Source organism: Anser brachyrhynchus (genome assembly GCF_964034855.1).
Source record: "Anser brachyrhynchus genome assembly, chromosome: 3".
NCBI lineage: Eukaryota > Metazoa > Chordata > Aves > Anseriformes > Anatidae > Anser > Anser brachyrhynchus.
Window position 1 is genome coordinate 2,269,464 of NC_137696.1, and position 13,768 is coordinate 2,283,231.

General features: G+C 44.2%; 1 protein-coding gene across 3 annotated transcripts in view; it reads right to left on the minus strand.

Annotated features, from left to right (window-relative positions):
• LOC308192977 (uncharacterized protein) overlaps window positions 1–13,768 on the minus strand; it is a 238,540-nt gene that overhangs the window by 146,552 nt on the left and 78,220 nt on the right. For 2 of the 3 annotated variants that reach the window (XM_080587102.1, XM_080587100.1), the window contains exon 3: window positions 15–171. The exons of the other annotated variant lie outside the window; for it this stretch is intronic. In XM_080587102.1, the coding sequence (XP_080443228.1) occupies window positions 15–171 (157 nt within the window). The remainder of the gene's footprint in view (window positions 1–14; window positions 172–13,768) is intronic. 3 annotated transcript variants of the gene reach the window in all.

A 13,768-nucleotide genomic window follows, 5' to 3' on the forward strand; every position in this document is an offset into this window, starting at 1 on the left:
GCCTCCCAGCATACCTTAAGGGAAGGTATTTGCCAGTGATGCATGTGCCAGTTCAGGGAAACCTTGTGGCTGCGTAAGGACAGCTTCCTGTTCTGCAGCGGAGTTTGCTCCATCCATCCAGTTCCATTGTCAAAACACCTCCCAAATGCAGCACTTCCAACACTCAACAGCCTGAAGAGGAAAGGACCGGAAAGGCTACTGCCAGCACAGCAGGGGCAGCCTCACCCTGGCAGAGATTGCCAGGTCAGAGCGGAGTCATCCCTGTGCAGCAACGCACCCAGCGCACAAAAGGAGAGGGCAAAGTGCCTCAGGGAATCCTTGTCTGAGCAGAGGCAAAACCAGTGACAAGGCAGCAGTGGTGTTCAAATACACAGCAAAGACAGGGAGAGACACTGCCTTGCTCCCCGTGCAGCATCTCCCCGAGTTGCCACTTCTGCATCCAGGCACAAGGCCGACAGCCCATCCTTGGGTTGGGCGCCGCTGCTCTGCAGCACCCCAGCAGAAAGCCCAAGCAGCCCAGTGGCTACATCCTCCTGTCTTTCCCACAGCCGGCTTCGTATATTTAGTTTGCAAAGTTGAGAAAGGTATGCAAAGTGCCCATTTCAGGGTTTCCCAGCATGACAAACATAGAAGCTTTTTAGATTTGGCCTGCAGCACACATCAAAAAAGCTTAACAGCGTGTTTCAGAGCAGGAGCAGGCACTGCCTAACTAGTTCAAGAGAAGGAACCTTCTTCTCGTTGGTAATCATCATCACTCTTCCTCCAGGATTCTGCATGAGACAGAGAAAGATTAAGAAAATATTCTCCGTCTCATCACTACACCCCTCCAACTCCAGTGACACTCTAATTCGACTTGGATGGAAATTTCATCCTCCCTGCACACCACAAAACACTTTCGTAAGGAATGGAGCAAGTCTCATGCCTGTGAGGGAAACACTTTCCACTACCCTTCCAGGGAAAAAGGGGAAAAAAAGCTGTATCCTGTTACATTCCTTGCACACAGCTTTGTCTCCTACATGCTTTGATGCACCAGGAAAGGCAAATAGGCTTCAAGACCTTGTTAATTAAACTCTGAGCATCAACGGCAGCAGGGCTTTCTACGCAGTTTTGCTGGGGTGATGCAAAGTTCTGAGACGGTCGGAGGATCGAGATGCTGGACAAGAGGGAACAGAAAGCATGCTGTAAGAGGATGGACATGCACCAAGTACTGTTAAGGTACAGGCTGCTAACCAAACCCTGCCACGTCAACTGGTATCAAAATCCTTTGGCTGTGTACCCGGGAGGGCAAGCGCTCACGTTTTGGAGGCTAACTGCATTCACTTGGTCCCTTTTCACAGTCATGCAGAAAAGTGGCTTTGGTCAGAGCCATTTTTTACCCCAAGGAGAGCACATCACATTCGGTGTGGGGGGGATGGCAGAGGGCAGGAAAAAGAACATGTAAGAACGGGGCAGGCAAAAAGCCCTACCTCAGCCTGTGGCCCCAGACAGCGTTCTTGTTCCTTCCTGGCTTCTTCCACAGGAGCTCAGGTGTTTAGTGTTGCTCACCGCATTAACAGCAAAGTGCTGGAAGATTTTTAGGAGCTAAACACAGACTCGAAATGGATCAGAAGTATTTGTGGCTATTTCTGCTCAGTCACTCCATTGAAAATCGATTTTGTAACGTTAAGTATAAAAACATCCCTGTTATGCAAAACTGTTACCTCCTCTCAGCTCGAGAAGCAGCAGCACATGATTTTCCAGTACCCAACGTGCAGGTGTAGCACACTGGAAATGTTTTGCCAAAGGGTGCTGTCTCCACATGCTCTTCACAAGACTTTTCCTCCCCCCAGAAAAGCCAAACAAAAAGAAAAAAAAAATCAATGGTGAGGCAGCAGGAGATAGGAATTTGTTGTGTGTGTACAAATCCAAACAGCACATAGCACAGGGACAGAAGAAAAGTACTTTGCTACCTGAGGGCGAAAGGCAAGCCAAGCCTTAGGAGCCAGCTTTCATGCTCGTACCTGATCTCCTGGGAATCGGCATTTAGGCACAGGCTCCAAATTTCACAGCTGCACTACCCCTTCCACCAGTGCAAACCGCACTGGAGGAGGCACACAAAGCACCATCTTTCCTCCTCTATCCTCTCCCGAGGGAGGGGAAAAAATGTGGTCCCCATCTACCAGTTTCTATTATTATTTCTTTTTGTGCTCGGTCTGATTTGCCCACTTGGGGATACTTACAAGTCTGAAGAACAAAGCAAAGATGGCACTCTATTCCTACTCTGAGTGTTTCTATGCCTGCCTGCCCAGTGCTGTTAGGAATTGAAAAGGCTTCAAAAGTTTCAAAATACCCATGATACCATCAAGCCAAAACATTTAAGGAATCTAAATAAACCTCTAAGGTTCCCAAATTCAGCTTTGTAGTTGTGCCAGCCACAGGCTGCCAGCAAAGCCAGTCTTCATCAAAATCAGAAGAGCTGGAATCAACATTTGTTGTGAAAGGGGGGGGGAGAAAAAGAGAAATTAAACCCAGTGTTAACTGTTAATGTATCTGCCTTCAATAAATAATGTCAAAAGGATGCAGCTGAGTAGTTCTAGGAAAATTGAGAGATGTTTTGCCTATTAGAGAGTGCTCGAAACTAACAAAGAAATTTTTATACAAGCAGAAATCTGGAAAATGCAAGGGCTTAAGACCAAGGCATTGTTAACTCGAGAGAGGTGCATTCACATAACTGGAGAATTTGCCTCAAAGTCACCTCTGCAGGGCAGCTGGGGGTGAGAAACAGAAATCGATCTCAGGGCTATAATTAGACTTCCCAAACGGGATGCCTTTTTGTTGCTGTAGTTGTTCTTTTGAAGAAAAGTAAGTTATTACTGGTCTAGAAGACATGAGCTTCTGGTGCAGTAATGGTCCCCCTTGTGTGGAGCAAGCAGTGGAGCCTCCTACAGCTGGAGCACAGCCACATTAACTCGACAGCAAGTGAGAAAGTGGCTGTGCCCAGCCAAAACACTCACGTCTTTAATGCCATACCCATTCCCGGCAGCAGACAAACACCCTGACGTTAGCTTTATCTGGATGCATTTATTTGAGAAAACAAGCAGGCAATGGTTAGTTTGTTGGTTTTTTAATACCTGATTTAGTCAGACATGAGGCTACAAAGGCAATGCAGGACTTTAAAAGGCTAAAAGTTCCTGCATTTGTTTGGCGTCACGGACTACAACGAAGGTTGCTCAGCTGTCAGGGTTTTGCCACTCCTGCTTTCAGACGGCACCCTCCTCAGGAGCATCATGGCTTTCATGCAAATGGAGACACCAGAAGAACATTCCCCTTAACAGAAGGGGCTGTTCTGGACAAAATGACTAACCTTGGCAGGTAGAAACTTCACCCAGTAGGACAAGGAGGGGAAGATTTAGGCTGGTCGATTTGCCAACTGATAGGATTCTTACAAAGAAGGAAGCTTTCAATACTTGGCAATTTTCCTGAAGCTTTAAATCACCGAAGTGAACTAGTTACATGACAACTTCACCTGCCACTTTAGAAGATGTGTTTCCAGCTGCCAACAACATGGGGACAAGGCTGAACACGGGAAGCAAGTGTTCCTGAAAGCACAACCCAAGGTTCAAGAGCATCATGACTTTCCTCACGGAGGAGCATCACCTCCTCACCTCACAATTTGCTGCAAGACAGCTCTGACTTCTGGCTGTACAAAGCTGAGAAATACCAACTACGTTTGATTTAACAATCCTGCAGTTTAAACATTTTTCAACGTTTTTCAAGTGCCTCAGGAACCAATCAAAAAAGCCAGTATTATACCTGAGAGGAGTTTTGAACCAAGCCATTTATACATTTTTCTGTATGAAGATGACTGACTTCCAACATTAACATACAATATTAATCAGGAAAAAAAAAAATTTGAAGTCCTCTTTTAAAGTTGTCACAAAAAAGGAGTATGTCAAAAATTGTTTCCTAAAATTTCCTATGCAGACCGCTTTTTTCCCTGCAGTTAAAATGGAATTGAACTCCAAAGGTTTTAGACAGATCCAAAGGAGCTTTGCTTCCTCTCCAGGGGTTAATCCCCCAGCTCAGAGCTGTACTACCTGCAGACTCTTTGGCCTCACATCTCCCCTCACATCCTCCCTAGCACATTGGAGCAAGGATGAGCCTCACCAGGAAGCAGGTCACTGCTTCCCCCAGCCCCCTTCCCTGTTTTAATAGCATCCTTTTCTCCAGAGGAACAGCTTTCAAGTTTGATAGCTACTGAGGATTTCCAAGAACGGGGCTGTGCAGGAGAGATGCTAGGGCACCCGAATTCTGGAAGGTCTGATCCTCATGCAGGGGATGAAACCGAGACCTTCAGAATAATTAAGCAAAAGGAGGAAACTTAAACATGAGGAACTTTAGCACCAAGCACAGTCACCTCTTTGCTTAACATTAAGGTCAGTCACATCCTCTCAGAGTTAAGTGGCTCATTCAGATTCAAGTTCCTGATTATTTTGGAGCCTTCAATTGAAGAACAAAGGTTAGAGCACGCAGTCATGTCAGGACAAGAAACCATGGCATCTTTTTTCCTCTTGCTACTGCAGCGGCCAAGAATTTTTTTCGGTATAGTCTCTGGCAAGAGACAAGTAAACATGCAACCAGTTTTCATCCCTAGGGTTTACCTCGTTGACCCTCGTATGTGTAAATGAGCGTGACTATCTGGGCAAAGAAATCACACACATACTATTCTTACATGAGACTGAGGGATTTTGCACCAAAGTCTGGTAGCCCAGCAACTTGGTGGACTTACTTGCTATAATGGCCATGAATGTGCTGATGTTGAGATAATCCCTCCCCGGGCTACAACATCTTTTTCTTTACCTTCCCCTAATTCTTTTTTCCCTTTCCAGTTTTTTCCCAGCCTCGTTTTTTCCACTCTAGAAGACCATAGTCTTTGCCTAGAGCTGGACAACGCCTCCTTATTATTAATCCGTACTTTCATTTAGCTAATCTTCTAATTACCAGCATTAACATCTTGTCTAAACTTCAGTAGCTGAGCAATGTAACTTATGAGATTAAGTCCCATTTCTGCTTGAGAAGGGAAGAAAAAACCCCACCACCTTCTTGCATCAAAAGGGATTCCTAACCCCATGATTACCCTTGCCAACAGCTCAGAAGGGAAGTTTACACATCCTGAAGTACGCATCTGCCCAAACATACACACAGCCATCAGCACACAAGATAACACAAGAGACAAGGAACACAGCTTGCGCCAAGGTCACTTCATGGTTGTTTTAGAGGGTGACGCTCCCTCTTAGGATTTTCTTACCAGAAGAAGAACAAAACTGATGTTAATTCTGAGGATGATTACAGCTGCTACCCTAAGGAATAAAGGGCAGTTTCTCAGCTTTACCCAATGTTCCTTTTTAATCTGCTTTATTAGTTGTATTAATGGCTCTGTATTTTTCCATTTAAAAAAAAATGAAATTAGTTTTTATCCCTGTCATACTTCAAGCCAGGCCCTCAATTCCCAGTCCTGGCTGCAGTAGAGAGAGCAGCAGAGATACAAGCCCTCTTTGGGCTTGTGTATCCTGCCTTGGGACCGAGCTGAAGATGTCCAACGCTAATGTGCATGAGGCGTTACTGTTTGTACTAACACTCTCAGACAGAACCTGGAACAAATACCCCCTTGTGACAAAGGTGGGACACGTAATACACACTTACCATTGATTTACATGCATCCTGCAACCTACAGCAGCCCATTGGTGTGTGCACAAGGGCTTGTTTTACAGGCCTGGCTGAGCTATCTGCTGCAATCAGACACCAGCCTGCACTTCCAGCCCCGTGCTTTAGATTCCCTGTGCCCGGTCAGGCCTCTGAACCCAAGCAACATTCAGGCACTGTCAGCTTGACCTCCCTGGTACAGATGCTCATTGTTTAGGATCTTTATTTTGTGATGCTGAACCTATAGCCTATCCATTGTAAGCTGGAAGCTTGGTGTCAAATCCCCAGGTTCTCCAGCACTTCACAGAGCAATATTCTCATACAATACCTTGGTTCAGTGTTTAACTCTTCAGTGCCTTGCTGAAAAGGATTGTCTGAGCAGTAAGTTTTGCTCAGAAACAAAGCACTAGAGTCATGGACCAGGGCAAGAAATAACAAATGCTGACCTGTATCCTCAAGCGCCCATACTGCATATGGTCTCTTGGGTTGCATACAGTGTCCTTTAACTACCTTTCAATACCCCACGTCATTTTTTCAGTCAGACTCAAGCCTCTGGCCAAGGAGTTTGGCATGTCTTCCCCATCACGACGGCCTCCTGAGCAAAACAGACAGCATACAGTCAAATAACTACAGGAAAATACATTGGAGCTGGTGGACTCAAGTAGGCAGTTCAGATACGTATTAATTTAATCACAGCTTATAGCACAGAACAGTAAAAGCCCAGAGCTTCATGATGTGGCCTATATGCTCCCCTTGTGCACGTAAGTCTCATTAAAAGTTAATGGGAGCTGTGTGCCCATCGTATGGGAAGCATAAACTCTGAACAGCAAAATGCACCATACGTTTCCCAGCATTTCCCAAACAATTGATACTAGCTTCCCTCCTGCTGGAAAGCCATACCTGACAGGACAGCTGGACACAGGGCCTGTGGCACAGGACACACAGGCACTGAGAACTCCTCCTTATCCAGAGACTGACAAGATCAAGCAAGGCATGAATGGCTTACACTTCCTGAAAAACCTCCAGGAGTTTGCTATAGTTCAGAAAGAGATGGGAAAACACGTGATGTTTAACATCCTCTCCCTTCACACCCCATTTTTATTCTGTCCTACCCCCACTAAGAGAACCCTAAATCCTCCAGGCTTTGCATTAAAGCCCATAAAGCACTGCATTCCCTAAAGCCATTTCCACTCTGCTAGGAAAAAATAAAAATAAAAGTGACAAGACATGCAAAGCGAAAGATGTGGAGTTCCACCTGCTACTGACATGGCTCTGCTGGTAAAAGGAATGGCTCAGCTTTCAGAGCCAGCAGAACCTTTAATCCCAGGTGCTTGTAAAACAGGAAGGTTGGAAGAGACAATGGCGAGTCACTTTCTTGCAACTTTGTGGGTTTTTAAGCCCGTTTAATCTACAGCATCACAGGACTGAAGATGCTGACTCAGCATTAGCCACACAACTTAAAGCCAGGCTCGCAGAGAGAAAGTCTGCTGGGAAAACATCTGCTGACCGCTTCCAGAACCCAAGATCCGAGCTACAAGCTGAGCCTTTGGTCTCCGAAAAGGTCAGCAGATATTCGCAATGCACGGTAGCTCTGCCTGCTCCTTCCTTGTGTTGTTTTTTTTTTTTGCTTCTTTACAGCACGCAGACTCCTACAGAATACAAAGTGCTCCCATTGTGCTGCAGTCTCTCTGAGCACTTTCTGCAGACATTGCTATGAATACAGTCAAGTGGTATTAAAGAAGTGTGAGGGAAGCTGGAAAGACGCCAGGCACGATGGAGAACTCAAAGTCAGCTTGCAGAGTTTGGGGAATAACTCTGTCAATTGCCACTTAGCAGAACACCGGGTATTTGTGCAGCATTTCGTTATTATTTTCAGGTTTGTCAGTCACGCTGTTCAGCACTCTGACTTGTCGTCAAATGAGTAGAAAAAGGTAAGTGGACAATAAGCATGTCAACTAAGTAAAGCCACCCCTCCTTTCAAAATAATAATAAATAGTTTGATCTGCTTCCAACTCCGATAAATAGCTTTCTCATTCTTATCCTGTCAACCAGACATATTGATCGTGAACCAATCTAGTAGGAGAATTCACCAAGAACCCCATTCAGAGCATGTAAGATATGCTGTCTCTTGCATAGAGCGCTAAGGAGAAATGAGCATTTTTATCTCTGAGCACATGTACTGCAAGAAAATGAAGTTTTGCTTTTATTCCCCAGGAAATATGGGAAACTCCATGTTTCTGTGCTGCATGCATAACATACCAGGTTTTCTGTATAACAGCTGGGTTTGGTACAGACCTTATTAAATACGACGCTGGCAGTCAACACGTGCTGCATTCCCACATCAGCAGTAAATAGTGGCACAGAAGAAGCCTGCAAAATTGCATCCCCCTCCAATTCTCCCCTCCTTGTGGGCAATCCTGGGGACATCCACACAAACCAGCATTAACACCGGGAGAAGCCAAAGGAAGGTGACATGTTTATTGCTTTACCCTTAAGCTTATTCCAACTACTTGTTTTTAGGAGGTAAAAGCAGAGAAATTCCCCCCCTTATCTGCTCTCCTCACTCTTCTGTCTAAAGCACTGCATGACCAGCTGGTAGAGAAGTCCCAAGTGAGCACGATGATTCCTTGCTGGATCAGATCTTCAACATCCCATTAGAGCAGACAGCCAGCACCTTCTCTGCCTTGAGTATGACCCTGCCAGAGGGTCCTATGCACCCAACGCATCAAGGTAGTTTGCAATACCTCCTCTGTGGCAGGAGCACAGCACATCACGGAGTGGGTAGGAGTGTGGTGCTGGGGCCTCAGCACTTGTGCGGGTCCTTTAACCAGCTGGAACCTATTTCACAAGTGCCTACAGAAGTTCCCAGAGCTGATGGGAAGCCAGTGCCATTATAAGCACACAGGTCAAACCTGCAAACCAAGCTGGTGATTTTTCATTTCATCTCAGCTTTACTGCACTGTGATTTATTACGATCTATTTTTTCCTTCTTCTGCCGGAGCTAGAGTCGGTCACCTGAAGCACGGGGATCACCCGACCACGGATGTTGGCCCTGGGGAACAGAACTGAGACAAGCCCACTTACGTTTGGGGAAAAAACAGTTTCATAAATGTAAAACACACACGAGGCAGAAGTGTGATCACACTTTTTCCATGTAAATAATGTCATACTTGTGAGGAGGGGGCCCTCAGTGATATTTCATGAATGGGCTCATTATGTTGCACCTGACCTACAGACATTTCAATTGCGTTTTTATTTTATTATTTTTCTTACTTACTTTTGCCTAATGAGTTGCTTATAATCAAATGCTTTATGATGCTAAATCTCATTAAAACACTTCATTCTGCAGGGGTGTAACATAAGTTTTAATCAATCTATAGGTGTTTGTACAGGAAGATCCCTCTGTGATATTTAAACATCAAGCAATGCCCCGAGTAGGGGAGAAGGGAGCTATCTGCAGGTATTTGCAGAGCCCCACATGGCCAGAGTCTTCAGAATAATTTAGGCTTTCCTTTTATCATCATCATCTCTTTACAAGTAGAAAAGCAAGAGCTGCGTTCGCAGGAGTGGGCCAGACTCCAGATGGAGGCCCTGTGGAAGAATTTGCACAGAGTCTAGGTTAGCTCAGATTCACGTTGGCCTCCAAGAAAAACATTCGGGAGAAACATTAAATCCTCTGAGGGGAAATATTAACAGATAGTCATGAATGGAAACTGATTATTAATTATTTTTTCTCTCTCTTTCTCTCAGTTTTATATTTTTAGTTTAAAATGTCATGTAAAGCCTGACTTTGATAAAAATGGCAGGAAATGTTCCTTGCTCAATTAAATTACCACAAAGACCAGCTTAACATCTGCTTGGCAAACCCTTCATAAATGCATGGCATTAATATTTAATAAAAATATCTATAGCTTTGGTTGGTACTGGAGACATTTCACACTTTGCTCACACATGGTGTTTCATATAATTATTCTCTAAAGGCTGTCACTTTAGTCCTTTAGCAAAAGGAAAGTTCCAAGGATGATTAAGTACATAAAGTGCATCTCCTAGGACATACTCTTCCTCCCAGAGGTCATTCCTCTTGACTCTTACATAAAAGGGAGAAGCACAGAAAGGAGAAAGGGGAGCCAGACTGGAGGAAAATAAGATAGATCTCAATAATTTCACCAGTATGATTTGAGTAAGTCAGTGTTGGTAGGTTTAAATGATTCTCTACAAAAGCAGAAAGCACTCATATGTAGGAAAAAAACACAATGTGATTCCTTACCACTGTTCAGTCAAAACATAACATACTCAGAGAGCTGCACCCAAAACCTGATTACTTATCAGCTTCATTTACATGAAGTATCATACACTGATGCATGCAAGACCACCATGCATCTGCCACACCACCTCAAAGCTACCCAAATCCTCTCAACTCCTTAGCTTCCAGCAGCCAAAAGCTGCAAAGTGTCCAACAATAAGAGCCTGCAAGACTTCCCAACCGCAGAGGCTACCCTGTGGCAAGGTCAGACTAAATCAAGACACTCAAAAGTGGGTGAGAAAATAGCAGCATTACCAGCACAGCTCAGTCCCCACTTCTGGGATCGGAGCGCAGAAACAAACCCAGGCAGCCCCACCGCAGGGAGGCAGCAGCCAGCACTTCAGTGCACCAGAATATCCACACAAAGCCAACCTGCAACAAAGGGCAGCACAGGAGCCACATCAAGGATGAACAGAGGAGAAATGACACTGGACAGTAAGGCAAGCATTAGCCATCTGGTTTCAGGGTAACATTGAGGCCCACACAGTCCCAGGAGAAGACTGCACCATCTTCTTGCCCAGCAGCTGTATATAAATCCTACTGTGTTGTTCTCCATCTCCACCACCCCATTATAACTCTTGACACAGATGGTCACTCCACTAAATAACCCTAGATGATATACAAAGCAGACATCAGTATTGTGTTGAAAGCTGTTTGTATATTTGATATTCATAAGAGTTCTGGGAGGAAAAAAAAAAAAATCTACACAAAGCTTCCCCCCATGATCTTGGATATCTTGGGCACTGCCTGAAGATACCTCAACAGATCTGTGGTGTCTTATAGAAGTTTTCCAGCAATGAAAATAAAAACAAGCAGCTATATTTAAAACAAACAAAGATACACAGAACATCCCCTGTCTCGGTAGATTTCCTTCAAGGTGAGCTTTATTAACTAGTAGCTGCAAAATAATAATAATAAAAAGACAGCAGCCAATCACTCCCAGCAACAAAGTCTGAAATTGTAGCCAACTCAGTGCATTTCAGTGTTTGGCCAACACTCATTATTCTAAGACTAAAATCTCTGTGGAGGAAACGAGCACCCCTCGTACAGCAGGCTTTGCCCTGGGAGAGGACAAACTGCCCTGCATGCTGAAGGGGTACAACTGAATTCACATTCATCTTGTCCGGATGCTCAAGAGCATTTGGTAGAATACTCTAAAAAAAAAAAAATCAGTGACTAATGAAATTAGGCTGGTGTCCACGGGCTTCCGTTGCAGGACTGACAGAGATATAGATTAACCTTGCAAAAGGTTAAAGGGTGAAGACCTATTAAGGTACTGTCCAGGCTGTACTCATTACTGTTCTGTAACTACCTAATGGTACAGCAGAATCCTGTACGTACAGTAATCTACAGACATTATTCAGGAAGTTTGCATGAAGCATCTCCAGCTATTAACACTTCTCATCTCTTGCCAGAAAATGGGAAAGAAAAGAATTTCCTTACATACTTGGAAAGGGATAAGCCTCATCTTAAGTCAAGCGCTGCATTCTGCCTCCTAAAGAAGAAAGATTTTTTTTTTCCTGTGAATGGGAAAGATTTTCTATCAGGTGGCTCAAGGAAGTATAACTAACCAGAAGTGATGGGATGAAACTGAGCACAAGAGGGCGGGGGGAGAGATGGATATCTGGAAACATTTAGCAAAAGTAGGTATATTAGGCAGTGGAATAATCTCCCAAGGGAAATGGCTGAGCCCTATTGATCGAGTCTTTCTGAAATTACCTAGACAAAGAATGAAGAGAGAATTACAGCATGGTAGAGTCCCGCATCTGCGAGGAGCACAAGAGATGGTTTTCAGTAAGCCTCTTCCACCTCTCATTTCCGTGGCCCCCTATTTTGCCGAGTTCTCCGTTGATGGAAGTGAGTTCTGCCTGACAGTTTGTGGCTGGAGAAGGGCAGCCCAACAAAGCCCCCCGAGCCCCAACATGAAGTGCTCTGGCAGCCTGAAAGACTGAGCGCTCTCTCCGCCGGGTTGCCCAAAGAGGGGTACAGACTGCAAGGCAAAAAACGGATTTCAACGAGCAAGCACAATCTTTGCTATGAGTAAAGAGTCAAGAAGTTGAGACTGAGTTCAAAGAACAATGTGAAAGAATAATGTATTTTAAAGTGTTTGTGTCCCCTTTGAGTGACTCAGTTGTTTATTACCAAGTATGGACTTTACTGCCCCATAAGAAAGGCTACAGGGGAATTCAGAACTCAAAACCCATTAAAAAGGCTTATCAGATTGGAGCTTACCCTGAGGATCTGTGTAATTACAAAAACATTGCCATAAAACCCAACGAGGAGTAATAGAAAACTTAGATAAGCTGTAATGGCATAAAAGTTACAGGCTACATCCTTGACCCAAACAGATCAACACAGCTTTCTCCAGTCAGTGGAACCACAAGGATTTGTATCACTGAAAATCTGACCCTGGCTCGGGAGCCAATTCTGTCAATGCTACAGCCTTCACGAGCTGAGCATAATCAAAGCTGTCCTCAGCATGCTTCTTAGTACTGCCTTTATAAAATATGTGTGTGTATAAATAATAGTAAAACAGATAACAATTGCTCAAAACAAAGTTATGAATTCTGCTGTTTACTTTTTCATGGGATGTGCAGTTCAAGATTTATGCTCGATTCTTTTATTTCTTCACAGTTATCTGTCAAGGCCTGACACCAAATGCATAATTAGTTACACAAACCTTTGGGCCTGATTCAGTACGATCACTCTCGTCTTAGTTGTCACCGCTTTATGGCACTGAACAGCCTAATCCTTGGTTAGTATTACATACAGATGAACGAAGAAAAGATGTTAACAAACATCAAAAGTACTGGAGATGTACCCTAAACCCACCTTCCTTCCTAAAAAGGAGTTTGTCATGGTAAAACAAACACACAAAAAAAACAACAACTTTAATAAAAGTTAGGATCACTGAGTTATAGGACTAGTAGCGCATTCAGGTGCACTAATTTTGTTCACAATTTCTCTAGAGACCCTTCAACAGGGAGGCAACTTCCAATATTTACCATTCCTTAAAATGGCATTTTCTAAAGCTAAGTGCCCTGCTCAGCCTTATGGCTATTTTTCACTCAGCCTTTCTGCTTCCCCTACTGCATTTCCAGTGTTTTGCATATGGCTACATCAAAGCTAAGCATAAATAAAAGTTAACGTCCAAAGAGCTATTACATCCTATAACAGCACGCTTGTAAAGTGCATGTAAATAAAAAGTGACCTTTTATTTAAAGCTTATGATTTTGGCTCTGCAGCTTACAGATAAATACAAAAAGATTCTCAACCAAGCTGCATTGGAACAGAAATAAGTAGGAAAATGTACACAAGCAGGGCTGCAATTTCTGCAGACAGCCTCAGGCATGCATGCAGGAGAGGACTGGCAGAGATCCGTGTGGGCAAGGTGCAGACTTTCTCCTTCACCCTTCACCCCACTGACCAAACCAAAATCCGTTTCTTCCTTGCCTGGCGGGGAGCAGGGCTGGCCCACAGCTTTCCAGCAGCTGTAATAAAATTAGGCTTAGATCCACAACTGTTACTGCAAAGCCTGGCATACCTCATTTGCTCAAGGCAGTTGTTTTGGTGCTTTAAATGAGCATTCTCTGCTTCAAAGTTGCCTCAAAGCTGTTGTGTTCCCCAGGGATAAGGGTGCTACTTTTCCAAACACAGGGTCAGTTTGAGCAAAGCAAATTGTGAGGGACTCCACAATTCTGTGTTTTGCAACTCAGCTCATTCTCTATCTGTCCACACCAATTACTCAAAGTTTGGCCTTACCTGCTCCAAACTCATCTAAGT